The following is a 27,747-nucleotide window of genomic DNA, read 5'->3' as shown; positions in this document are numbered from 1 at the left end:
TATAGTTTTATGACTTTAATTGTGTTCATAAACGCATTTCTTTGCATATAATCGTTCATAACTTTTTTACAAAGCATCAAACGCAGTTCATATATTTTTTAGTTAATACAAAAAATGTTCATTTTAGAAGAAAAAAAAATTGAAAAATGTTTGTTTATACATTTTTTATCTCACTTAAAGATTTCATATGGTATTCAAAAACGCTCTAAAAATCGAAAAACCATCAGATTTCAATGAATTTTTTTTCAAAATCTTCGTTTTTACGGCAAATTTATGTGAAAAATGTAGGATTTATGATTTTATATGGTTTTATGTCTTTAAATTCTCTCTAACTGTCAACCTTAGTAAGATACCATTTCTTTAATGGTGAAAATTTTCAATTTTTCAAAATTAACTTTTAATATTGTACACTTGACTACAATAAGTGATTTTAAAAATGTTTTTGTACATAGAACTTCAATGATTACTGCATGCATTTTCATGAAACCAATATAAGTTTTCATTTTCTTTCATTCCCAAAATATTTTTCGTAAATCCGCCGTAAAAACGAAGATTTAAAAGAAAATTATCAAAATCGGATGATTTTTCGATTTTCTAGAACCAAAAAACGAGGGAACCGCCATTTTACAACATATGACATTTTTTTGAAGCAACGTGGTCACCTTAATGAATGGGATGACTCAATTTTTATAAAAATTTAATTAAATCATTGAAATCTATTTTTATTTTGTGTCGACGTCTGAATCATGCCAAAATCACACACACGGTGTTGGGTGTTGACGGGAGTGAGGGACGGAAACCACTGATTTATGGGGCAACTGATCTCGGAAATGGAAAATATTTTTGGGACCCCCTCCTAGGTTTTGGAGCACTGCAATTAAAAAAACATTTATATGAAATGGTGTTGGATATTCTATTTCATTTTTTTTCTGTACTAACGCGCAAGCGTTACGTCAGTACCAATAAACTCGGAGGATTTAAAATTGAACTGACTTTCTGGGGCAAGTCATTTGAATCGGCTTGAAAAGGATCAGAATCTTGAAATGAAAAATTAACGAGCTGGAAATGGCGAACTGCTAGTTGAATAATTATTTTGTAGAAATATAAGGCTTGATTGTTTCGATGTTTGTACTGTTGTAATTGGACCGATCAGTTGGTAATAGTGATAATACGAGGTCTGGCCATTAAATAACGAGACTGCGCGCCTAGAGGGCGCTCTAGACGGGTGGGGTAAAAAACGAGTACTGCGTTGGGTATCTAGATATCTTGTCTATGAACGTCCCAAAACGCGTTTCAGTCACTATTATAATATTTGTGCAGTAGCGGTTGGAAACGAAGGTGTTTTTTTCTCGTGCCGAAAACCATGTGTGACAAAAAACGTATCAATTTTCTCGTTAAATTGAAAAAAACTCCGATTGACTGCTATAAGTTGTTGCAAGAGGCATATGGGGACAATTCTCTAACTCGTGCGAGTGTTATGGAGTGGTGTAAGTGCTTTAGTGAGGGCCGAGAGAACAAATCAAAATTTAAGGCAATGTTGATCGTTTTTTTCGACATTATCGGTATCGTGATGACTGAATGGGTTCCAGAGGATCAGACTGTCAACCATACTTACTATGTATCAGTTTTGGTAACGGTGCAAGAGCGAGTTCATAAAAAACGGCCCGATTTTGCACCAGGACAGTACACCTGCTCATAACGCGATATCTGTGAAGCAGTATTTGGTCAGTAAGAACACTCCAGTGCTCGAACTCACCAGATTTGGCACAGTGCGACTTTTTTGTTTCCGAAGATAAAATTTGCTTTTAAAGGGACCAGATTTGGATCGATGGAAGCGGTAAACCAGAGTTTCTCCAAAGAAGACTTCTAGCGCTGCTTCGATCAATGGAAAAAACTTATGGAAAGGTGTGAGGCGTGGGGAGGGAGGGAGTATATTGAAGGGGAGCATTCGAATGTAGAATAATTTTTATAATAAAACCCTTTTTAGTAACCAGTATCGTTATTTAATAGCCAGACTTCGTATTATATGTTGTTTTCTGCAGCTGGAGGAGCCCGAAATTTATATGATGTCTTTTTCCAGGGTCAGAATAGTGTTTTCGTAATTCTAACCTACCCACTTCAAAAAGAAGACATAGTTAAAATTTCCGTTGAAAAAAATGGAGAGCTTTACGAAATTCCTAATGTAAAGAGACGTAATCCGTACCTAATGAAATTCTGGATGCCGGAATCGTTGACGGAAGTTACTGCTATAGTGAATATACTCGTGGAGAAAAATGGTAGCATCATAGGCAGTCGACCCATGAAATGTGAAAGTAAAGTACGAGAATTAGAAGAAATATTAAGGAGTATCAATAATCCCATTCAATTTATGTGCCAGGTAAATAATATAATTATTAAATATAAATAAAATTATTAAATCTAATATAATTAGACCTAACAAATAAAAATATCAAATATAATTACTAACCCAATGGTATTAATAACATTATTATTATTGAAGTATTACAGTTTTTCAAATAGTTTCGAAATAGAAGGCGGTTTACTTCAATTATATTTCATTTATCGAGATAAATTTACTCTGTGGCTTTTCGGAAACTATAACGTGAGTTCAGGCAAATCACCTTTCGACTGATTAAAAATCGTAAGCCAGAACGAGATTTAGTTCACAGTTTCCGAAAGTCATGTTCATTTTTCGGTGAAAATTTCAAAATTGAAACATAATTATTATTATTTATTTGTGCGTTAATTCTTTCATGATATTTATTTAGTTGTTATAGATGTTTAAAATTTTCTATTGGGCAGTTATCATTTACCCCCTCTCGCGGATTTTACACTGAAGTTTAAAACTAATTAGCTTTTTATTAGTATCAAATCCGCAAACCTCAGTAGCCTATTGTGATGTTTATCTTATTTATTTATTTATAATATTACTTACTTAATTCATTTAAACAGTAGACTTAACTAACTCCTTGACAAACTCTTTTATATACCAAAAATAAATTTCTCAAAAATTCTAGAGAAGAAGCAAACGAACAAATATATGATAAGACCTATCTATAAATTAGTTCTAAAGAAAACAATATAAACAAATTGCCACTGTGATAAATACAAACATCAAGTGAATATCAAAGGCGCCATAACATTCGCCAAATTTTAAAGTTCCATTATAACTGAACAGGACCAGCTCCACGGCCTATACCGTCGACGTATTCATAACACAACGCTTCTGAGAATTAACAGATCAGTTACCAAACAACAATGATCGTGATCCGGGTTAGTTACCGAACATTCAGATCATGATCCGGGTTCTTGATTATTTCACCTGATGTTGAATATGACACTTATGTCAAAATGGTTATTGGAGAACTGTAGGCGGCACGTTCTCGCACATGTTTATCTTATTTATTTATAATATTACTCACTTAATTTATTTAAATAGTGGACTTAACCAACTCCGCTAAACAAACTCTTTTATATACCAAAAAAGAATTTCTCAAAAATTCTAGAAAAAAAGCAAACGAACAAATATATAATAAGACCTATCTATAAATTAGTTCTAAAGAAAACAATATAAACAAATTGCCACTGTGATAAATACAAACATCAAGTGAATATCAAAGGCGCCACCACATTCGCCAAATTTTAAAGTTCCATTATAACTGAACAGGACCAGCTCCACGGCCTATACCGTCGACGTATTCATAACACAACGCTTCTGAGAATTAACAGATCAGTTACCAAACAACAATGATCGTGATCCGGGTTAGTTACCGAACATTCAGATCATGATCCGGGTTCTTGATTATTTCACCTGATGTTGAATATGACACTTATGTCAAAATGGTTATTGGAGAACTGTAGGCGGCACGTTCTCGCACATGTTTATCTTATTTATTTATAATATTACTCACTTAATTTATTTAAATAGTGGACTTAACCAACTCCGCTAAACAAACTCTTTTATATACCAAAAAAGAATTTCTCAAAAATTCTAGAAAAAAAGCAAACGAACAAATATATAATAAGACCTATCTATAAATTAGTTCTAAAGAAAACAATATAAACAAATTGCCACTGTGATAAATACAAACATCAAGTGAATATCAAAGGCGCCACAACATTCGCCAAATTTTAAAGTTCCATTATAACTGAACAGGACCAGCTCCACGGCCTATACCGTCGACGTATTCATAACACAACGCTTCTGAGAATTAACAGATCAGTTACCAAACAACAATGATCGTGATCCGGGTTAGTTACCGAACATTCAGATCATGATCCGGGTTCTTGATCATTTAACCTTATGTTGAATATGACACTTATGTCAAAATGGTTATTGGAGAACTGTAGGCGGCACGTTCTCGCACATGTTTATCTTATTTATTTATAATATTACTCACTTAATTTATTTAAATAGTGGACTTAACCAACTCCGCTAAACAAACTCTTTTATATACCAAAAAAGAATTTCTCAAAAATTCTAGAAAAAAAGCAAACGAACAAATATATAATAAGACCTATCTATAAATTAGTTCTAAAGAAAACAATATAAACAAATTGCCACTGTGATAAATACAAACATCAAGTGAATATCAAAGGCGCCACAACATTCGCCAAATTTTAAAGTTCCATTATAACTGAACAGGACCAGCTCCACGGCCTATACCGTCGACGTATTCATAACACAACGCTTCTGAGAATTAACAGATCAGTTACCAAACAACAATGATCGTGATCCGGGTTAGTTACCGAACATTCAGATCATGATCCGGGTTCTTGATCATTTAACCTTATGTTGAATATGACACTTATGTCAAAATGGTTATTGGAGAACTGTAGGCGGCACGTTCTCGCACATGTTTATCTTATTTATTTATAATATTACTCACTTAATTTATTTAAATAGTGGACTTAACCAACTCCGCTAAACAAACTCTTTTATATACCAAAAAAGAATTTCTCAAAAATTCTAGAAAAAAAGCAAACGAACAAATATATAATAAGACCTATCTATAAATTAGTTCTAAAGAAAACAATATAAACAAATTGCCACTGTGATAAATACAAACATCAAGTGAATATCAAAGGCGCCACAACATTCGCCAAATTTTAAAGTTCCATTATAACTGAACAGGACCAGCTCCACGGCCTATACCATCGACGAATTCGTAACACAACGCTTTTGAGAATTAACAGATCAGTTACCAAACAACAATGATCGTGATCCGGGTTAGTTACCGAACATTCAGATCATGATCCGGGTTCTTGATTATTTCACCTGATGTTGAATATGACACTTATGTCAAAATGGTTATTGGAGAACTGTAGGCGGCACGTTCTCGCACATGTTTATCTTATTTATTTATAATATTACTCACTTAATTTATTTAAATAGTGGACTTAACCAACTCCGCTAAACAAACTCTTTTATATACCAAAAATAAATTTCTCAAAAATTCTAGAGAAGAAGCAAACGAACAAATATATGATAAGACCTATCTATAAATTAGTTCTAAAGAAAACAATATAAACAAATTGCCACTGTGATAAATACAAACATCAAGTGAATATCAAAGGCGCCACAACATTCGCAATATTTTAAAGTTCCATTATAACTGAACAGGACCAGCTCCACGGCCTATACCATCGACGAATTCGTAACACAACGCTTTTGAGAATTAACAGATCAGTTACCAAACAACAATGATCGTGATCCGGGTTAGTTACCGAACATTCAGATCATGATCCGGGTTCTTGATTATTTCACCTGATGTTGAATATGACACTTATGTCAAAATGGTTATTGGAGAACTGTAGGCGGCACGTTCTCGCACATGTTTATCTTATTTATTTATAATATTATTCACTTAATTTATTTAAATAGTGGACTTAACCAACTCCGCTAAACAAACTCTTTTATATACCAAAAAAGAATTTCTCAAAAATTCTAGAAAAAAAGCAAACGAACAAATATATAATAAGACCTATCTATAAATTAGTTCTAAAGAAAACAATATAAACAAATTGCCACTGTGATAAATACAAACATCAAGTGAATACCAAAGGCGCCACAACATTCGCAATATTTTAAAGTTCCATTATAACTGAACAGGACCAGCTCCACGGCCTATACCATCGACGAATTCGTAACACAACGCTTTTGAGAATTAACAGATCAGTTACCAAACAACAATGATCGTGATCCGGGTTAGTTACCGAACATTCAGATCATGATCCGGGTTCTTGATTATTTCACCTGATGTTGAATATGACACTTATGTCAAAATGGTTATTGGAGAACTGTAGGCGGCACGTTCTCGCACATGTTTATCTTATTTATTTATAATATTACTCACTTAATTTATTTAAATAGTGGACTTAACCAACTCCGCTAAACAAACTCTTTTATATACCAAAAAAGAATTTCTCAAAAATTCTAGAAAAAAAGCAAACGAACAAATATATAATAAGACCTATCTATAAATTAGTTCTAAAGAAAACAATATAAACAAATTGCCACTGTGATAAATACAAACATCAAGTGAATAGCAAAGGCGCCACAACATTCGCCAAATTTTAAAGTTCCATTATAACTGGACAGGACCAGCCCCACGGCATATATCGTATTCGCGAATTCGTAACACGCTGCTTTTGAGAATTAAAGGACATCCATTTAAGCGAAATAAATAACAGTAACCTGATCACAGTTAATCATTTAATTTGAAATATATTCGTTACTTTGATAAAGAATAATTTATTAATCTAAATAAAGCATACTTTCATTGTCTAAAACGCTTTCCCTACACACTTACAGTCAATTATTTATTTTTATTGAACTGAAAAATTTATATGGCAAAACAACGTTAAATAATTAGTGCTCGAAGTTTCGTCAACAACATTACCTCAAAATGCGAAAGTTGTATCTACATTATTGGAAACTATTGTTGATTCTCATTTAGTTAAACTAAGAATTTATCCGTCTAATTTATTACTAATTTCAGAATGTAAATGTACATAAACTTGAGATAATTTCTAAATGATAATAACGTTGCAAAGAAAAGCTATTAGCTACCACCAAATAAACTTAGTATTTGATGTATATTTTAGGCAATAGGCTTCCACCCAGCCGATAGAGACAATATAGACAATTGGTTAGTCCATAACTTTCAAAAAAATATCCCTCCACATTTCAATGTAATGGCTCACGGTGATTCAAGACATCCAACTGCAATTCCCGGCCACAAACGTAGTAAGTGCGACATCTTTATTTCATATTAAATTACAATGGTCTTTCAACGTATTACTTCATGTTTTATTATCTAGTAAATCAAATTTATATTTTTTAGGCCATGAGGAGTTTCCCACCCTTCTCCATTTTGCAGCCAAATTCGGACTAGAAAAATTAGCAATGCAATTATTGGAATGTCCCGGAGCTGATGTAGCCTATGAAACTAGAAACATTTATGATTTGACTCCATTAGAGATGGCAGAAGCTAATGGATTCTCCGATTTAGCTTCAATGTTTAGAGGTTTCATAGTAAGTTTTTATTTCGTATGCCAATTTGTAGCAAAAATTTTTCATTTTTATAATTGAATGTATATCTGTTATTACATAACTTTGTCCTATAAAATAAAAATTATTGGATGCTGTTTGGGAACTAGTGCGACATTAGTTGAAGCCTGATAATCTGTTAAGGGTGCCTTCCACTGAGCATTCAAGACAATCACGTTTATGACCACGATCTTCCATTCCAGTTAGTCCAGAGGAACGGATTACGAAGCGTTGTGTTGGGATAAATATTAACGAATGGCAAAATGGAAAAATAAAGCAAAATCTTTGAATTGAGTTAAATTGTTTAATGGAGTGTTTAAACTGATTTAAATTGTAGTAAAATCAAAATATCTTCTGCGGCGATTATAAAATATTTGGTGGTGCGTCATAAGAATGCTTCAAAATTACTTCAAAATAATAAAAAATATTCATTTGCTGAATTCTAATTTTTAATTCGAGTGAAAACTTCTAGTAGTAATTGCCAAAAATCTTTGCTTAGATTACTTAAGCCCCAGGACAACTTGTATTCATCCGCTTTGTGATATTTTCCCCTCTCCGTTTCTGCATGCGTTTTCTATCTTCCACTGATGGTATAGGTAGTAGAAATCGAGTTGTACTGTGAGTCATACCGACGCAGAACACAATTTTACGTTTGAAATAAAATCATACTACTTATCTTAACAATTTTAATTGGCTTCAGTTCTTTCCTATATATTCCTAGTTGTGGTAATTTCCATCAATTCAATCATATCAGTCTCCTCAAACTTTACGATCTCAATACAACTTCAGTAATCGCATTGTTTCCTTCTATTTTTTCCATTCTTCATGAATTCAAATCTTGCCGTTTCAGCTTTTTTAATGACGAGCGTTCGAGACAATCAAAACTACGACAACGAGTGATATCATCGAAAGAAATCACCAGAAGGTACTGGACGACAGTCGAAAGTCAGTCAGTCAGTCCACATAATTCATTTACCTTATACTGAATGAAAAATTATGATTACGTAAGCTATCCGTGCGCTGGGCTCATTTTGAACCAAAAGCGATTTCGTGTGAACATTTCCAGGTCTTTTTGACGCAGTTTAAGCAATATGAGCCGCTTGTTTTGCGTCGAGTCATAACTAGATATAGATAAAACCTGGATCTATTACTAAGCTACGACAGTGGATTCCAAGGAACAAACCTACTACTAAAACTTTTGAGATAGTATTAGGATTATGTTCATCAATCTTCTTCAAAAAGATGAAAAACATAACAGAAAAGTATGTCATTGCATCATGAAGTAAAGGAAGGAATTGCAAAAATTGCGACTATATTTAAAAAAAAAAAGAAAGTGCTTCTCCATCAGGACAACGCACTCTGGTCATCACAATAACCTAAAATTGTACCTCGAATTGGTTAGCCGCCTTATTCAACAGATCTGGTCCCCAGCGACTTTTTCTTGATTACTGATTAAAGTTTCAAATGCAGGAAAGATATTTTCATCAGACGAGGATGTAATATAAATGCCTCTTTTGAAAAGAAAGGTGGTAACTATTATTTTTAAAGGTTAAAAAGGTTAGAGTATCTGTAGATTGACTGTATAGGCTCAAAAAGACACTATATTGATAAAAAAAGATGATTCTAGAAAAAAATGTCTTGTTCTTTTGTTAGGTCGGAAACTTTTCGGACAACCCTCGTATTTTTATAGCCGTAACTAACGTTTAATCAGATTTCCTTTTTTTGGAAATTTGCTTTCATAATGAGAAGTTAGATACATATATCATTTTAGAAAACTCACATTTTATTCTGTATTTAAAAAGCATAATTTCAACGAAAATTAATTATTAATTTTCTTTTTATTATTTTTTTTTTTTGTAGAATATCAACGAATTTACTAGTATATACGCCAAATTGATGGAGATGAGCTTACAGCCAAAGCCTAATGAAGGTAACTAAAATAAATTCCACTATTCATAACTTGATCAATTATTTTTTGTCTTCCGAAGATAGGGCTTTTCCAAAACTATGTCCTGAGGTCAGGTAAATCATCTATTAGCTGATTGTGAACCCAAAACCAGATTTTGATCATAGTTTCGAAAGTCGCGTTCAATTTTAGGTTGAAATTTCATTATCTACAAGAACATTTGCTTTTTATTATTTTTTGTGCGATAATTCTTTCGTGACATTTATTCACTTGTATAATAGATTCTAGATGTTAATATTCGTATAGTGTATTATTCACAAGCGTATAATGCAGGTTATTATTCATGAGGTTGATTGCCACGAGTGCCAACGAGTGAATCACCGAGTGAATAATAACTCATTATACGCGAGTAGACTACTATACTTTATCTAAGACTACTAAATATTTTTGTTGTAGTTTTTTGTTAAATAAATAATATTATTTTATTCTTATGAATATTCCATAAAATATTGTTCAATTGAACTTAGTACTTAGTTATCGAAAATTATGATAATAATCAACATGAAAATCTATGTATTAGTTTGATATATACTCTAATTTTACAATATAATGCTACTTATTTATATGATCATCCCTGTTGCCAATTCAAAATAGTTATGCCATATTAAATACTTTCCTTGACTTTTCCGGCAATAAATTTGATTATACAACTCTAATTTCAGGTGGTGTTAAAGAAAAGTCACTTCCATTTTCTATATCAATTTTTAACCCCATGGTTTTTCAATGTTTTTTCAAGTTTTTTCAAATTCTTTCAAGTTTTTTCAAATTCTTTCAAGTTTTTTCAAGTTTTTTCAAATTCTTTAAAGTTTTTTCAAATTGTTTCAAGTTATTTCAGGTTTTTTCAAGTTTTTTCAAATTTTTTCAAATTCTTTCAAGTTTTTTCAAATTCTTTCAAGTTTTTTCAAGTTTTTTCAAGTTTTTTAAAGTTTTTTCAAGTGTTTTCAGGTTTTTTCAAGTTTTTTCAAGTTTTTTCAAATTGTTTCAAGTTGTTTCAGGTTTTTTCAAGTTTTTTCAAATTTTTTCAAACTCTTTCAAGTTTTTTCAAATTCTTTCAAATTCTTTCAAGTTTTTTCGAGTTTTTTCAAGTTTTTTCAGGTTTTTTCAAGTTTTTCCAAGTTTTTTCGAGTGTTTCCCAGGTTTTCCTAGTTTCATGTGGATATTCACAACAAACCGTTTTTCTATTTTCACGACGATTCATTTTTACGGCAAAACAAAAAAACCTCCCTTATACACTACACTACCGACACTAGTCTTATATCTATATCTTATATCTTGTTATATAACAATTTTATTTGATAAAACTGTTTGAAAAATCTCGTAATTATTTTACATTTGTAGATGCTGACGGTTATATGATACCAAAAAGTATGCAGCAATTTTACAAAGTATGTCCTGCACCACGACCAGTTGTGAAAGACATAAATCTACCTTCACCAACAGGTCGCGGCAATGAATGGCCCGCTAGTAGTCTAGAATACATACCAATGCACAAGCCTGGTAAGGTTTTTAGCAGTTATTTGATATGGTTTTTATATTGATAAACTACGATGCAATTTGTGATAATAGATCAAAGTAACGTGTTTATGTTATTTCAGTCACGACAATACACGAAGACTCAACGTCAGAACCAACAAATAATCTCCTGAATAAAGAAGAATCCGTTAGAGCAAGAACCCCTGTAGAATTAGTACAAAAACACGCTAAAACCAATAAAAAATTTGATGATTTTGAAGATAAAGTACAAAAAGAACTAGTAGAAATAATAACAGACTTCAAAAACAATATTCATTCCATAACACAAGCCGAAAAACTTGTAGAAGAGTGGAAAAACAGGAACGATGTGCAAAAGTCTTTCAAGGAAAAGCAAGAACAACTAACAGAAATGCGACTCAAATACGAACAAATTCAAAATAAAATGAAATCTGCAATGAAAAAACCAACTCCGTTTGAGAGAATGAAAAAATTGTTTTCTAAACCGAAGCATGAAAATAACTTGAAGGTTTCTTACACGAGCTCCAACTCTGATTCTTCTTCTATCAATAATAGGCCCCTTCGAAGTTTAAGCAGCTCCAGTTCAGGTTCATCAGGAAGGATCAGTACTCTTAGCGGATGTAGTTTAGGCGATAGTGGTACTATTTCTGATAATGAGGATAGAGCGGTGAGGATTTTTCCAATATAACTTCTTTATTACTATCACAATTAAAAAAAAGTTTATGTTAACTTATCAAAGGTGTATTTGGATTTGGTTCGAACTTAAAAGACTATCAGAAAATATGGAAATTGTTAAATTATTCTAAAAAAATTTATCTAGCAGTTAAACAGTATAATGAACTATGAGAACTTATTTTTCTATTCGTAAGCTCATCAAACTTCTAAGTTTTGTATGGAATAAATCTGGTACTGGTAATCCAGCGGATCCGTCATCATTAAACGTTTACCGGATCAATGTTTGGCACAATAATGAATCTGTTGCATGAGTAGGTACTTGAAAAGCTCATTCAGACCTGTCAGTGTACTCGGCCGAGTAAAATGCAAGCGTATCACTAGCAAAAGATTTGGTACTCACACATTCTAGTTTACTAGCATGCTTTTTTCGCATGTGAGTTCAGATGAAGGTAGTATATTTTTTCTTGTTGGCACTATCATCTGTATAACTAACATCGTCTACCCCAATGTCAGTGACCATTGAAACCTTTACTCTCTTTTATTCCTGATAAATAAAGTCGATCTAATGCTTTTGATTTTATTTTTCACATCTTGAATTGTTAAGTTTGGTACTGAACTTTAGCAGAATCTCTTAATCTGTAATATTCAGCTTCTTGCTTGTGTTTATTTTTATAATTATCATATTTTGCATTCCAAAAATATTCCTCTTTTTCAATCCACTTGTGAAAACAAGTTAAAGTTAAGCCGAGACTAGTAAATATTATTCTGAAATTCTATCCCAGGAACCAAAATACAGTGAATACTATGAGTTTCATCGGAGTAATGTGATGAAGAAAGTCGTTAACCAGCAAATCTTGAGATCTTCAGGCTGCTAATCTCATCAGCGGATTTGGCATGACAACCTTATAAATAAATCAAGATCGTAGATCTTCCTAACTTATCGGCTAGCTTAGTAGCTTTCTCAAAGACCGATCCATCCAGGTCGCTATCTATGGACACACCTCAGAAAGGTTTCCCAGTGATTCATCTCTTTCTCCTGATAAAACTGCAAACCTGACGATGGCACACTGGTGTCGTCGTTAAATAAGTAACAAACTCGGCTAACACCCAAATTCATAGGCAGCAACAGATTACCACCACTAATAGCGATCTTGAAGACATTATAGTGTGGAATGGAGGCAATCAAATTGAGTTTAATGCAGCAAAGACCAAAGCTGCCGTTTTTACAAAGAAGTTTGGCACTGTAGTACATGATTTGATACTGTCTTCACATATAATTTCACCACCACCGAAAATTCGCTTGTTGAGAGTTGAAATTGAGAGTAATAAGTCCTGGAATAGTCACTTGGTCGAATCAGCTAAGGCAGCTTATCAAAAACATGGAGCCAGCGTCAAGACCAAAAAACTATGTATACCGCAACGGCTTCTAATCCTCTACAAGACGTCCATCTGTGGTGTATTGCTCGCACATATTGAGCTCGGCTTCCAAGCATACCTTGAGGATGCTTGACTCAATACAGATGAGAGCAATTCCATTTATAAGCGATCTGGAGACTTGGAGCATAGAAGACAGGTCACTGATCTGACTCTGTTTACTACCACCGCAGATGCGCTACCGAGCTGTCTAAGTTAATCCCACCTAAAACAATATCTGCAAGACCTACTCGACAGGCAGACGTAGCTTATGAACACCGAGTTCGCTTATAGACGCCCAAAATGTCAATTTATCGATACTTCTTTCTTTGGTGAAGTGCAACCTTGTGAAATCAACTACTAAGTTCGAAAAGTTCAAAAGCTTTTTGGTTTAGATTCCCGGTCATTCGGAATTAAAGGGAGACGAGGAAGCTAATATACTTACCAGAATACCAGAAAAGGAGAGGAAAAGCTTTTCACTGATCTGAAACCTTTCTGCAATTAGGAAAATGTGATTACAATGCATTTCAGGTGAAGCAAAAAATCTGAATGAAATTTCCACTGGTCGATTGTTCCATTACAAAAATTTCTTTTATGACTGATAGAGCAAAAAAAAGACAAATGACTACTTAGATATTTTTTTTCTTTTAACCGGCTTTTTGTCAGGACAGCTACATCAGGAAGCACCTAATGAGACTAGGTTTAGCAGAAACTGGGGAAGAGTTAGATCGCGACCTTGCAGCCATTCCAGATACTGGATTTCCATAGTATTCTGATCCTGGATCGCGAGCTTTAGATAGTCTAGCTACGATGATAGCAGTACAACATTTCCTCCTATTCATAATCCATATGAAACACATTCAAATATTGATTCAAGAGAGAATAAAATTAACATATCCATATGTTTAAAAAATCATAATCTATCTTATTTTTCCAGTTAATGCCCGGTAAACACAAAGACGTTGAAATAAGGAATGATTTGAACAAAGTAGTACTAGAATTGAATTACAATACACTACCCGCTCCAAAACCTTTCGTCAAGACGCGAGAAGAACATTCTTATGAGTTAATCCAGGTAAGATCGAATTTAATCTTAATTTTCCCCCTATACTATCAATAGTTTTCTCAACATAACGGTCGCAAAGATTGCAATACCCTTTCTGTTCCTTCCATCAAAGTCCACGATCGTGGTGAGCGATCTTTCGATATCGATTTATTTCATTATAAAGAGGAAGGTATGCCATTAATAATGGAACACAACATCAGCCAAATGGCCGCCACGACTGCGCTTACAGGACCATATCCTTTTCATGAAATTTTCCGTAACCAAATTGCAAAGCGGCTGCCCTATGTCCTCGATAGCCTCACGAATTCCATCTTTGAGGTCTTGAATCGATGCTGGACTGTTGGCGTAGACCTTATCTTTCACGTGGCCCCAAAGGAAAAAGTCGCAAGTTGTTAAATCACAAGATCTCGGTGGCCAATTGTGATCACCTCTTCGAGAGATAACACGGTCCGGAAATTTTTCCCGTAAAAGATCGATGGTTTCGTTGATTGTATGGCACGTAGCGCCGTCTTGTTGAAAGTAAACGTTGTCCAAATCAATACCATCCAATTCCGGCCATAAAAAATCATTAATCATCTCTCGATAGCGCAATCCATTCATCGTAACTGTTGCTCCAGTCTCATTTTCGAAAAAGTAAGGTCCAATGACACCGCCAGACCATAAATCGAACAAACAGTCACGCGTTGAGGATGGAGAGGATTTTCAACAATAACTCTTAGGTTTTCCGAGCCCCAGATTCGACAATGCATTTCAAGGATCCAATCAGCAAAGACACGACATTGTTGATGATCGGCCGGCTTGAGTTCTTGTATTAACTGAACTTTATAGGCCTTAAGACCCAAGTCTTTATGCAAAATACGGTGTAATGACGTTTATGGAATGGCTAATTCCAAAGAACGACGAGGAATGGACAAACCTGGGTTTTCTTCAACACTTTGGGCTACAGCAGCAATATTCGCAGTTGTTCTTGAGCGACGTGCACGGGTTTTATTCTTCACATCACTAACTTGTCCCAACAGCTCAAATTTTTCCACCAAAAATGTTTTAGTTTTACGAACAGTCTCTGCCAAACTTTCACCATTTTTATAGTGAATTTTAATAATTTCAATGCATAATATCCACGATGCAAGTCATTTTTACAGTCCAAGAGCAGCTTTATTACATCATCGGTTTATTCTCCACCTTACATTGATCGACACTGTTACCCTCATATGTTTAGACAGCAATGGTTTGCGACTGCGCTGTAGACCTTGTCAACTACTACTTCAATATTTATATATAGATGGCAGTATCATATTAGAATATAACATTTAGAGGAAATTAAAACAATTAATCCATATAAGCCGCCATATTGTAAGCTAGGATCACTTATAAATTTAGCTTCAATACCCGCGGATTTTTTATGTTAAAATAACGAGAATTTTAGGAAACGCGAACGAGTGTTCAATGGCACGTACTCTAAAAAGACTAAAAAACTTTTAATCACGGAAGATAGAGGTAAACAATCTGTGTACGGGTGGCGCTGCATTAGCATCGAAGTAAATTTTAAAGGAAGCACCAAATATTATTTACCCCCTGAATAACTGTTCACACTTTCGTACAGCGCGAGTTATTGAATTTTTTAACTCAGCATATTTCAATTCATCTACAATTGCTACATTCATAGCATGCTCATTGTCTACACCAGCGCCACTCTAGAAGGTTCATGAACTGTCACTTGTCGTATACAGTTGGATGCACTTTTCTCGCATATGAGATATTCCCCATAGCCTCAATCCTCCATATTTTTCATATAAATACCATTGCACGTAGTCAAGGAATGTAGGAACTTTTGAAATTGTAGGTTATGTTTTATTTATGTTACTAGGAATAATTAGAACATGTTAATAGGTAAGCGTCCACTACACTACTCGCAAAGTTGATCGAAGTTTACGAAATAAGATAATGTGGAGATAAGCTTCGTTTGGCTTCTTGCAACTTTGCTTTGCCGCACGAAACTTTCCATCATCGTCGAGTTAAAGGACTTGACATAAGAAGTTCGATTGCGAGGCGTGTAGCTGCACTACTTGACTCACTTCAATTTCCTTCTCTAAAATATTTATCCTGTTTAAAGAGTCATGAAAAATGAATCGTAATTATAACAAGAGAGAGTGCACATTGCAGCGCATAGCAGCTGCTATTTGAACGCTCATGTTGCCAAGTGCGCAGACCTTGAGAGTTTGAGTTTCTCGCGAGATTGCACGATGGACACTCGCTTCGAACTCCAGTTAACTTCGTCCAAACATCGGAGCGAGTAATGTAGTGGGGGCTATAGTATTATGTCATAAACCTCTTCATAGATGAATCGAACAATTTTTGAATTAAAACTTGTGTAAATATTTTTTTCAACTGAGGTTATTTCGGATTTTACAACTTGTTTCAGATAGTTGTGTATTGATTCGTTTCAGAATACTTTATATTCCACCTTTTCGAATTGATGAAAAAATAAATTCCACTTGAGCGTCATTATTGAACTGAAATGATAATTATTTTTAATTCCAGGGATCACCACAACCACAGAATTTAACCAATGAATTTTATATTCAATATCCACCATCAGGATTGCCCATTCCTGGTAAGTACTAATAAAGGGTGTCCCAAAATTAACACAAGATTTAAATTTGCCGCCATTTATGCAGTATGGCAATATTAAAAAAAAACGAATCGACAGCTGACAGTTTAGGATTAGTAAAAATGAAGCGTTACACGATAGAACAACGTGTCGTTATTACTAAACAAAATTTTAAAAATAATGCAAGTTTGACGGCCACAGTTCGAAAATATTCAGCGACTGATTTCATATATAGACAATGTTTAACGATACGTTGAATATCTAGGGTATGACTAATTATGTAGTTAGTGATCTAATATGTTGATTATTAGATTTGTTATGTACTTTATTTAACACTTTGTTCTCATTGTTAGTAATATTAGCTTTATATTTAGATAACGCCATCTAGCGGTAATACTAAGTTTAATATAAAACTGTTTAGGTAGACCAATGTAAGAATTTTCCATCCAGAATAAATATCCAATTTTCGTTTGGGCGAACTAATAAACGTTTGAGAAAAAATTCTCGCCGTTTACACATTTTTTAAGATATCTCGGAGCAGAAAAAATATATTGACATGCAATTTTCGCTATTTAAATGTGAATTGGGTCTAAAATATATGAAACGGCGCCCTCTAGCATTCACATTGTTAATTTAATTGCTTAGAATTTATATACTTTGTTTTGAATGACCAGTTTAATTGGCATCTTCACGGAATCCTGTTTTTGGGGAGTTGAATCACTATTCTGACCAAATTTTGAATAAAATTCTCCATCTGCGGCCGCCAAGCTTTCATTATTTTTGAAATATTTATACAAATATATATATACAAATGATACTAAAATAGGTTAAGCAGAACCGGACTTACAAGCATTTTTTCATAGCAAGTTTCCCACTCTCCCTTACTTCTTATTTGAAGAGATAGATTAAAAATTGTATAATAAAAAATACGCAGAATTTGTTGAAGCATTCGATTATCATATAAAAAGTGCCACTTAATTGAGCAAATTGAAAAAAAATGCTTTCTCAAAGTGATATTTTCAAATATGCCATCTGAAAATAAATTCCACGTGTTTCTCGTTTGTTATAATTTTTTCCCTGAAGCTGTTCTTAGTTGCCCACCCGATACAGAAACTAATAAATGTGGTATTATTTTTCAGGATTTGAAGATATACAAACCAAAGAACGAAAAGTTACTAACGACTACTCCAACATCGAGATTAGTACCCCTAGCAATGAGATTCACGAGTATATGAATTTTAAAGTACCAAATTTAGCGAAACCACTTTAGTACCTATGTGTTTTTATATATTTATGTTGTATTTAATTTAACATCACATTTTTGTATTATCTAAAGAAATATAATGTGTACCTTTTTAATTGTTGTTTTTTATTTTTCTATTTAAAGTTATCGGTTTTAACAACTGAAAGCAGATATTTTAATAATTTGTAATTTTAAAAATCTCAATTAAACTTAACCTAACCTTATCGCCTGTGCTGATTTTCTCACGTAAAAAAGCAGCAAAAGTTTGAACTGGATCTGCCACCTGGAGGGTGGGCTGAATTTTTTTAGCCTGGTTCATAATTTTTTCAAAATCCACCAAGGAATCACACAGTTTATTACTTTTTGATGGGCATGCAACACACACAAAGAATATTGATCTTGCTTGAGACAATGGAGTGGTTTCACTATTCAACCATTAGACGATGCTCTATGAGACCTATGAGCATTTAGTATGAGGAGGAAGTTCAAATATCAATGAGATGAGAAATTGAAGACATTATTTCAAATTTCTACAATTATTTGGAACCTCATTTAATCAAGCATGTACAATGCAGAGCCACTTAAATGTCTTCGGGAGAACAGGAATTTGGCATCCTGATAACAATGTTATCAGTGATGACGATTTTCTCCCAGCAACTACAACAGACATTCAGTTAATAGATCAAGACCAAACTGCTAGCAAAATAAAATAATAAAATTAAACTTTTTTACCTTCATTTATTTGGAAGTGATTAGCAGGTTAATTAGATGAAAATATAATTGAATACCCCATATATTCATCATGTTTATACAAATGTTATTTCATACAAAAATATTTGTAGTACAGCTTGAAGAAACTGTCTAGAAAACAACTGATAAGCCCATGGATTACATTCTTCATCATTTCATTACTCTCTCAATCATAATAATAGACTATAAAAATGAAATTGATTATAAGATATAAGATTATAAGATAATTATTCAAGTTCCCATATGATTTACTTTAACACTTTAATAAATCAAGGCAATAATTTTGTATAGTATAAATTCTAATATATGAACACTACATTTGAGACTTCTTCAAGTATTATAAATAACAATCATAAAGGTTTGTAAAATTTTCTACATCGTTCATTGAATACTTTGGCAGTTCTTTGCCTAATTAAATCTTCAACAGTAAGTTCGACTTGTAATACCCTCAACTGAAAACAAACACAAATAAATCTTTATTATTAAAAAATAATAAACACAAACATACTGTAGTCTGATCGGCTCTCAACTGTTTGGATATTTGAATATCATCAGAATTTTGTTCTCTTTGTTCTCTAAGTCTTTTAACTCGTTCAGTAGTAATTGCAATACATTTTTTAATATAATCTTCCCTTTGGATATTGCCTTTTTCAAGACTCTCATGTAAGTTCTTACATGCTTCAACTGGGTCTATGTGAAAAGAATCTGTTGGAACTGTACTATTTATTGTGTTAATTATTAAATCGTGTGGTTTCCTCATAGCCTTCAAGGTTTCCTAAAACAAATTAAGCTAAGTTAATGATGAAGATAACCTTAATTGAATACTTTGCCAAAACAAGATTATGTGATAACCGCTAAATGTACAGATATAATATTGATTAACGCAATATATTTATGTCAAAATGCTCCAGATACCTGAAATTCGCTAAAATCGACACATTCCATTACAGCAATTCACTTTCTGGTTAATATCTAGTTAATTTTAAACGTGGTTACGGAACTTTTTCCATAACCTCAATAAATGTTGTGAAATGACACAGAACATTTTTAGGGTGCGTTCACGGCACGTGAATTGGATTATTTCCAAAAACTTTAGGTAAAAGAATCCAATGAATTCTAGGAGGGTACAAAGGAGTATCTTATATGGGAGAAAGTTGCAAAAGTATCCACTGAATTCAATAAATAACAGTTCAAAAATCTTTCATAATGGCGTGGGTGTAGAGAAAGGGTATAAATGTAGCAATAAATTGTGAGTGTATATTGTATAAGTGTGAAAGGTTGTCCTAGGTGTAAATAATATTTGTCGTCTACTATAAAATTTACCCTGCTCCTAACGTAGCGCCACCTTCATTTAACACATTTCGACTGACAGTTTTAATATACTCCCTATTATTAACTGTTTAATCATTCGCTCCTTTAAACTTCTCATAATCAGAGAAATTGTACACGATATGGGTAATAATATGAATAGACTAAATGGAATGGTGCAATTTGAAATATATATAGCAATAGTTGACTTTATGTCAATATAAGTTAATAAATTGCTGGAATATTTTAACGATAATAAACTAATTTTTCTTCTAAACAATAGGGCAAATGATAATAATATATTTAGTGTGAAAATTTTGTCATATACATTTCGTAAAATTAATAAGATAGTCTTAGCATTTTTTGAGACACTTAGTATTTGTGTGATTACATTTTATCTATTTATGTTTGTTCTATGGAGCTGTCATATGTCAACTTTTGTTAAGTTCTGAGTTTGCGTGCTTGCTTTCTTTTTTGTCGATGTCGTTGTAGGTACGGTAGTGAAAAATATTCTAAATTATTAATAATTATTGCAATCCATAATATTAAATTCAATTTGTAATTCATAATAGATGTAATTTAGGATAAACAAAACTTATGTAGTTGTATTTTTGTGTGTATGATTAAATTAAAAATAAAATTCATTGTATTATTTGTAGTCTAACCAAAGTGTGGTTATGTGTATCTTTTAGACAGTGCATATTGTTTTAGGTTGAAATAATGGGAGCCTACAAATATATTCAAGAACTTTACCGGAAAAAACAAAGTGATGTTCTTAGATTTTTACTTAGGGTGAGAGTCTGGCAATATCGCCAGTTAACTAAATTGCATAGGGCACCAAGACCCAGCCGCCCCGACAAAGCTAGAAGACTAGGTTACAGGGCTAAGCAAGGTAAATTATTTAAATTAAAATTAATCTAATTCGTTGAATGTACTTATATTTCAGGGTTTGTTATTTATCGTATTCGAGTACGTCGTGGAGGTCGCAAACGTCCCGTACCAAAAGGTGCTACCTATGGTAAACCAAAAAGCCATGGAGTTAATGAATTGAAACCAGTCCGTAACTTGCAAGCTATTGCTGAGGTAAATATTCCTGTATTTATATGACTTAACTTCTTTTAAATACATACAATATTTTGGTTTTAGGAACGTGTTGGTAGAAGATGTGGTGGATTAAGAGTTCTTAATTCTTATTGGGTAGGTCAAGACTCAACTTACAAATACTTTGAAGTCATTTTGGTTGACCCATCACACAAAGTAAGTACTTGTAATCATTAATAAATTTTAATAGAAATGTATTAACCTCCTGCAAAATAATTATTTGAAATAAAGGGAACAATTTGTTTTAAATAATGGCATCAAATTATTCTGTATTGACCGAACTATCCACTAGACAACAATAAACTTACTGTTTGAATATTGATTTCTAGGAAACGTTTCTCTATTTATTTTTTGACAGTTTCTCTAACTATTCATTTTTTTGACAATGATGTTCAATTGGTATGTGTAGTCATTTTCAATTACACTACCAAAAGTTCTATTCCTTTTTTAATTTGAATTTGACCCAAGTAATCAAAATATTTTTGTAAACCCCAAAGTACACTCGTGATGTTAAGTGTGTATTCATTCACAGAGCAGTCAATGTCATAACTTGCAATCTGTGAATAACTAAAAGTATGTACTTCCAATTTCTTTGTAAGAAAATATTTTTCTTGTTGCCGAGTGTTTTTTAATCCATCAAAGAATTGTACTGTAACAAAAAAAGAATGTAGATTTCTATATAATAAGACTTCATTTTCTATGGAAATTTATGAAACAGTTGCGATTTTTTACAAGGCAAAGGTGGACTTTACATTTTTGACAAAAAATATGACTATGCTATTTGCAACTAGAATCGTGCTTTTTTGCATCTAGTGGGTTCCTTGTTATTGTTATAGAAGGGTATATGATCAACATCATCAAACTGCAGTTTCTTTACTTTTGGACAAAGAAGCGAATTGTTTTTTTCTTACTTTTTCTCTGTGCTTATTTTAATGCTTGGCATTCAACTGTTCTGTATGCAACGAGCTTTTCTCAATTCTTTTTGTGCATTTTTAATTATCAGCTCAGAATTTTTACTAAACAAGCCTCCTGCTTCTTAAGATAATAATTTGTTACTCAGTTTACTTTCAAGTGCTTAAATTTTTTTTACTTCATTATTTCTAGCAGAAATACTTCCATTTTCTTTTCAAAATTTTACTACATTGAGCATTATTTGACTTTGTTGTTCTTGTAATAGGCGCATGAATATTTTCTTGCACTTCATTACTATTTTTATACAGAACAAACTATACTATAACACTATATAGCCACAGCTACTTTATAAATGAATATACCACCTAAAATTTCCTTTTCCACCTGAACTCGTTCACAGACACAAGTGGACTAATCTTGGATTTTTATATGTATTGTGACTTTGTTGTATGTTTTGGTTATGTTGAGAAAAATGTGTAGTCTGCAGTGAATTAACGCATCCCTTGATATTCTTTATTTAGTTATAATTTACTGTATGACAAGTAGGCTATGGACCTTGTTTGACAGTGACAGTTGTTATTCAAGTTAACTATAATATAACATAATCTTATTTTTGGCAGTAATTAGTTTCTTAAAAAGTGCTGTTTAAAGTAAAGCTCCTGTTTGAAGCAAGCTGTTGATTGTAACTGTTTGGAAGTTCCTTTAGGAGTGTATCAAGTAAAATAATGAACCGTTGAAGAAATTTGTCAATGGAGGAGGCAGTGCAAACATCAACTCTCCAGAATGTAAGATATTCAATGTGATATGTTGCTAGTTTGTTACGAAGACATTCCAACATCAGTCACATAGGGAGGCGATATAATGAAACTGGTTCATGCCATTGAAGACCAGAACAAGGACAAAAACGTTGATCAAATTGAGGATAGGTTTCTTGAGACAACATGCTCTCAGAAACAGGAGAGTCGCCAGCATTCTGCTAAAAACGGTTAGAAGCAGAGTTAACCAACAGAAGACAGAGAACAAAGTTCAGAGATTGAATTTTATAAGACTATATTAGAACGGGACCATCTGTTCTCTGATGAAATTAGAGTTAACCTTAAAGCTCCAGATGGTTGTATGAGGAGGCAAGGAGAAAGGTTTACCAGCTGTAATATCTCTGCTAAAGTGCCCCTTGTTGAACCTATTTTTTTATTGATGTCAGACAGCTCTCGTCCCCATATGGCTGAACCGGTTATTGGCTACTTAAATGATGTCGATATCCCTTTATTAGAGTTTCCACAGGATATGGATCCCATAGAACATCTATGGGAATATCTCAAAAAGGAATCGAAATCATAGTCCCACTGTTTCTAATCATAACGAACTCATAGAGGTCACTATTGAAGAATGGGAGAATATACCTAAAGCTTTTGTTTAGTATTTGATATCAAGCATGCCGTGACGCATGAATGCAGTGATAAGAAGTACAGGAGAGCTACGCAGTATTAGGGTTGATCCATATGCATTTATTCCCTTTTACTTTTTTTTTCTTTTCCAATTTGAAGGTATCATAGCTTATTTATGAGTTTCCAGCAAAACCAAACTTCTATGGTAAAAATAAAGCAAATTAAGGTTATGTTAAGTTCATATTTGACTAGTTTGTAGGTGTTCATTATTATTTCAATATAACTTAGTTTTATTTTGTGTTTTTATTGTAAATATTTAGATTAATTAAAGTGATTTTTTAATTTTGTCCTGATTTTTATTTAAGTTTATAGAAGAAGAAATTATTTGAAATTTTGACTGTTATTTTAGGCTATTCGCAGAGATGCTAAAGTTAACTGGATAGTAAATGCTGTCCACAAACACAGAGAACTACGTGGCAAGACATCTGCTGGTAAATCGTCTCGTGGTTTGGGCAAAGGACATAGGTTCTCTCAAACTAAAGGAGGATCCAGACGTGCCGCTTGGCTTAGGAGGAATTCTTTGCAATTACGTAGAAAACGTTAATGTAACTTTTTTTATAATTATAACGGATAAACTTTATTCTCAAGTTATATTTTTTTATTAATTCTCCCTCTGTAGCTCCTTACATATCAAAATTGGAAAGTATTGCTTTTGAGTGAACATATGATCATAATGAAAATTTATTCATAGGGCTCATGAAAACTCTGTAATAGTTTAATATTTGTAAAATATTACTTAAGCTATGTTGAAATATAAAATAAAAATGTTTACATATTTATCAACTATTGCAAATTATAGCTAACTTTGATATGTTTATCTTGATTAACTTGCAGCACATGTATATAGATATACACTGTGACCTAAGGGATCTATTGTGTCACCCTATGCTAAGATACTGGGGAACCCAGTGTTTACAGATGATCTATTAACTATTAGAAATTTGGTTCCAACTGTAGTGCTCTGGATTTATGTAGTGTTTCACTCATTATTACGGAAGAAAGTAGTTTATTTCACACTTGTACTAAAAAATAACAAAACATACATGTATTGAAATGCTTCTTTTTCTTATGTTACATATGGCCTGGAACGATGGTAGGGAATATGCGAATAAATATTAATCTGACTGGGTATCGAAAGGCAAAAGGCCAAATGTAAGAAGACTGAAAACGGAGACAATATGATTCACAAAATTCACTGGAATTTAGTAATTATTATAATAACAACTTTACATTTCACTTTTATAACGTCCCAGAAAAAATGTAAAACAAAATAATTATTTAATTCTTGTTAGGTATCTAATATTGTTACAAAAAATTATTGTTCTATTGGTTTTCTTTCTGTTCCTTAGTTTTGAAATATTTCATAATCATTCTTTTAGTTTTTGTCGTCTCTACTATTACAAAATAAATATTGTAGGATTATTCAACTTTTCACCACATGTGTTTATATACTTTTCAACACATGTGTGATATGGTTTAATTAACTTATTAAAACATTTTATTTGAACAATTTTTTACGTGGTCGTAGGGAAAATACTGTACTCAACTCTTTCGAAAGTGTATTGGCACTCCTTATGCTTCAGCACTCACCGCTACGCGACTCGTGCATAACAGTAGCTAGTTTGAAATGTATCACTTTACAAACTCCTTATGTAACATACTAATAATTAGCAATTATTTGAATTTGTGTTTTGTTTCCCTTGTATAGTTGCATTTTTCAAGATACGGGGTACTGCAGTTAGGCCATCGATATGTTGATTAATATTTAGCTGAAATCATTCATTTCTATGACATTACAATAAAAAAGAAGAAGATATTTTTCTAAACATATTTAAACTTAACCATAACATTAAGAACATATTTTAAAATAAGCCAATTAATATAAATTATTAATAATGCAATTCAGTGGAGATATAAAACATGTAAATATAAAAAAATATTTCAAAGAATGTTATGAAAATCCACAGGAATTGATAATGTTTTTGAAGGAAACATTCAAAATATTTGAAAATGGAAAAGTTTATAAGTAAGTAACAAAACTTTTTCTTTATTTAATGTATTTCTATAAATTTTCAGGATTGATGCGACTACCGAAGCTTTACAGTTAATAGAAAAATACTTATATCATTTTGTACAGTTGAGCTCTTCACATAAAGAAGAATTTGCTGAAGTAGTAACTGAGCTCTACAGATCATTAAGAAACTGCACTACGAATAAACATGTCCAGGATTTCATAGTTGAAAATACTAATATTTTACAAACCACCCAGCATTATATCAAAACATCAAATCCATTGCATTTATGTTTAAAAATAATATTGCAATTTCTAATAAATTTAATTTCTTCAAACTTGGTAGCATCTAAAAAAGTATATTCAGAATTCTTGGATTTTGTTAAAAATCTCATGGAACATAAGATGTATACATATGAATGTTCAGCTCTAATATACAACATGTCTTTGTTCAATCCCATAGACATTAATTTATTTGAAATGATGTTGAACCTAGAAGAATGTGAAAATCAAAATGAATTTATTTGTTTTTTTCTTGAGAAATGTATATCAGACGATTATTTTTGGAGTTTCTATAAAGAGTTGAGACATAAGCATAAATTAACAATATTAAACATGATCAGAACATATCAAATACAAAATAAGGATTTTAATATTCCCGATTCAGGATTGGAAATATTAATAGATTGCTTCCTAAGGAGTCCAGACATTTTTTTCAAAATAACTAATGTATATATACAAGACGAAGTACAAGAAGTATCATTATTGTTGGGGGTATTATCCTCAATATCCAGTAAGGATAAATACATTGATAAACTTCAACGAAATAAGAATATTTTAGTAACAGCTTCTGCATTACTTATTAATTTTCATCGTTTGGGAAAAAGCGGTAATAATTCATTTACTCCTGTTCAGAAATTATCAGGAAGCCAAAGCGACGAGGCAGTTAATCCTGTATTTGGTTTAAAAGCAGATTTGATTCAGTTAATTGGAAATATGTGTTGGAAGAATAATATCATGAAAAATTTAGTAAGTTTATTTTCAATTCTGCTACAAATATATATCAAATTGGAATTTATCTAAAAAATTTTAGGCACGAGAAGCTGAAGTCATTCCAGTTATTTTAGACTGCTGTAATATTGATGCAAACAATCCTTGTATCCTTCACAAAAATGAAATTATCATCTACCCTGTTTGTTTTCTAAATATGTATTATAAAGAGAGGTATCTTTGGACAATTTTTTTTTGATAACTACATTAATAATATATTAAAAAAATTGCTTGAGATGCTTGTACTATTGGTGAATATGATCCTATAAATTTTTTTAATCCCACCTTCTCCAACAGTTATTTCTGTCGGAGGGAAGGAGAGGAAAGGCCTCTTTGTGATTTAAAACACCACCCTTCAGGATTTCATTATTTATGGTAGCAGGTAGTTATTATTTGTGATATTTATCATATTTGTTGGTCATTTTCGTTTCGAGTTGAGTTCATTATCATATTTAATGTGTACCTATTGAATTGAAAGTTGTGTAGTTAATTCGTTTTATAGGAAAGTTTTCCTTAAATATTTTTAGTTATTATTCAATGGTGCATTTTTGCCATTAGGAATTTATGTGAGAATAATCCGGAAAATCAGAAAATGATTGGAGGTCTGCAGAAGAAGGGAACGGTGTCATCCTCAGTTTTAGAAGAATTTGGATTAACTTTACAGGGAGATAATGACACTCAGTTGAAAATTGTACCTTTAGACTCATTACAAACATAATAAATTATTTAAACATTTTTATAAAAAATTAAACATTAAAAATTGATATTGTTGTACTTTTATGGTTGCCAATTTACTGAACTACCTCGATTATAACCAGATATACCCCGTTTTTTAAAACTAAGTGGTCCGATTTGAATTTAAGTTGGCAATTCTGTAGATTCCTGATTGGACAATTACTTAGCACTTTTGTATAAATCCCAAATAAATATTTTTATATTTTGTTCTTTCTTGCATTGTTGTTGTTGTTTTATTAGATATAAAAACAGTTCTTGTCAGGACTAATTTGAAAATGGACTCTGATAATATTCCAAGTACTTTTTTAAAGGATTGTCTATAGGTTTGGAAAATCCATCTGGAAAAGGCAAACTTCTAAAATTCTTCACGCAGAATCTGATCATAAATTTTAAGTTAACCCCCTGAGTACTGATTTAT

At 32.4% G+C, this 27,747-nt stretch overlaps 4 protein-coding genes across 7 annotated transcripts in view; 3 read left to right on the top strand and 1 right to left on the bottom strand.

Annotated features, from left to right (window-relative positions):
• Window positions 1-18,133, top strand: part of LOC130441318 (phosphoinositide 3-kinase adapter protein 1) — a 111,620-nt gene extending 93,487 nt beyond the window's left edge. For both annotated transcript variants that reach the window (XM_056774938.1, XM_056774939.1), the window contains 9 exons: window positions 2,081-2,377; window positions 7,108-7,249; window positions 7,347-7,537; window positions 9,413-9,482; window positions 10,857-11,015; window positions 11,114-11,676; window positions 14,035-14,172; window positions 16,705-16,777; window positions 17,914-18,133. In XM_056774938.1, coding sequence (XP_056630916.1) covers window positions 2,081-2,377; window positions 7,108-7,249; window positions 7,347-7,537; window positions 9,413-9,482; window positions 10,857-11,015; window positions 11,114-11,676; window positions 14,035-14,172; window positions 16,705-16,777; window positions 17,914-18,044 — 1,764 coding nt within the window. In that variant the 3' untranslated portion in view covers window positions 18,045-18,133. The remainder of the gene's footprint in view (window positions 1-2,080; window positions 2,378-7,107; window positions 7,250-7,346; window positions 7,538-9,412; window positions 9,483-10,856; window positions 11,016-11,113; window positions 11,677-14,034; window positions 14,173-16,704; window positions 16,778-17,913) is intronic.
• A 602-nt stretch (window positions 18,134-18,735) lies between these two features.
• On the bottom strand, window positions 18,736-19,805 carry LOC130441322 (protein MIX23). Its single transcript, XM_056774945.1, has 3 exons — window positions 19,683-19,805; window positions 19,276-19,542; window positions 18,736-19,219 (listed from the first exon to the last, which is right to left on the bottom strand). Exons 1-3 carry the CDS (start codon window positions 19,710-19,712, stop codon window positions 19,118-19,120), a joined length of 399 nt encoding a protein of 132 aa, XP_056630923.1. The 5' UTR covers window positions 19,713-19,805; the 3' UTR covers window positions 18,736-19,117.
• Window positions 19,806-20,498: 693 nt separating this feature from the next.
• Window positions 20,499-24,124, top strand: LOC130441321 (60S ribosomal protein L15). Of its 2 annotated transcripts, none has more exons than XM_056774944.1 (5): window positions 20,499-20,567; window positions 20,787-20,967; window positions 21,022-21,158; window positions 21,222-21,332; window positions 23,883-24,124. In XM_056774944.1, exons 2-5 carry the CDS (start codon window positions 20,796-20,798, stop codon window positions 24,075-24,077), a joined length of 615 nt encoding a protein of 204 aa, XP_056630922.1. In that variant the 5' UTR covers window positions 20,499-20,567; window positions 20,787-20,795; the 3' UTR covers window positions 24,078-24,124. The 2 variants fall into 2 exon arrangements, with proteins under 2 accessions (XP_056630922.1, XP_056630921.1); XM_056774943.1 differs by lacking the exon at window positions 20,499-20,567 and adding an exon at window positions 20,600-20,688.
• Window positions 24,125-25,322: 1,198 nt separating this feature from the next.
• LOC130441320 (ataxin-10) lies at window positions 25,323-27,546 on the top strand. 2 transcript variants are annotated; one of them, XM_056774941.1, is made up of 4 exons: window positions 25,323-25,559; window positions 25,610-26,573; window positions 26,638-26,701; window positions 27,122-27,546. In XM_056774941.1, the coding sequence occupies exons 1-4, from the start codon at window positions 25,429-25,431 to the stop codon at window positions 27,310-27,312; spliced, it is 1,350 nt and encodes a 449-aa protein (XP_056630919.1). In that variant the 5' UTR covers window positions 25,323-25,428; the 3' UTR covers window positions 27,313-27,546. The 2 variants fall into 2 exon arrangements, with proteins under 2 accessions (XP_056630919.1, XP_056630920.1); XM_056774942.1 differs by having other exon boundaries at window positions 25,323-25,455; window positions 27,122-27,539.
• Window positions 27,547-27,747: the final 201 nt, after the last annotated feature.

Source organism: Diorhabda sublineata, chromosome 3 (assembly GCF_026230105.1).
Source record: "Diorhabda sublineata isolate icDioSubl1.1 chromosome 3, icDioSubl1.1, whole genome shotgun sequence".
NCBI classification, from domain to species: Eukaryota; Metazoa; Arthropoda; class Insecta; order Coleoptera; family Chrysomelidae; genus Diorhabda; species Diorhabda sublineata.
The sequence above is the reverse complement of the archived record's forward strand: the minus strand, read 5'-3'. Positions and strand labels throughout refer to the sequence as shown.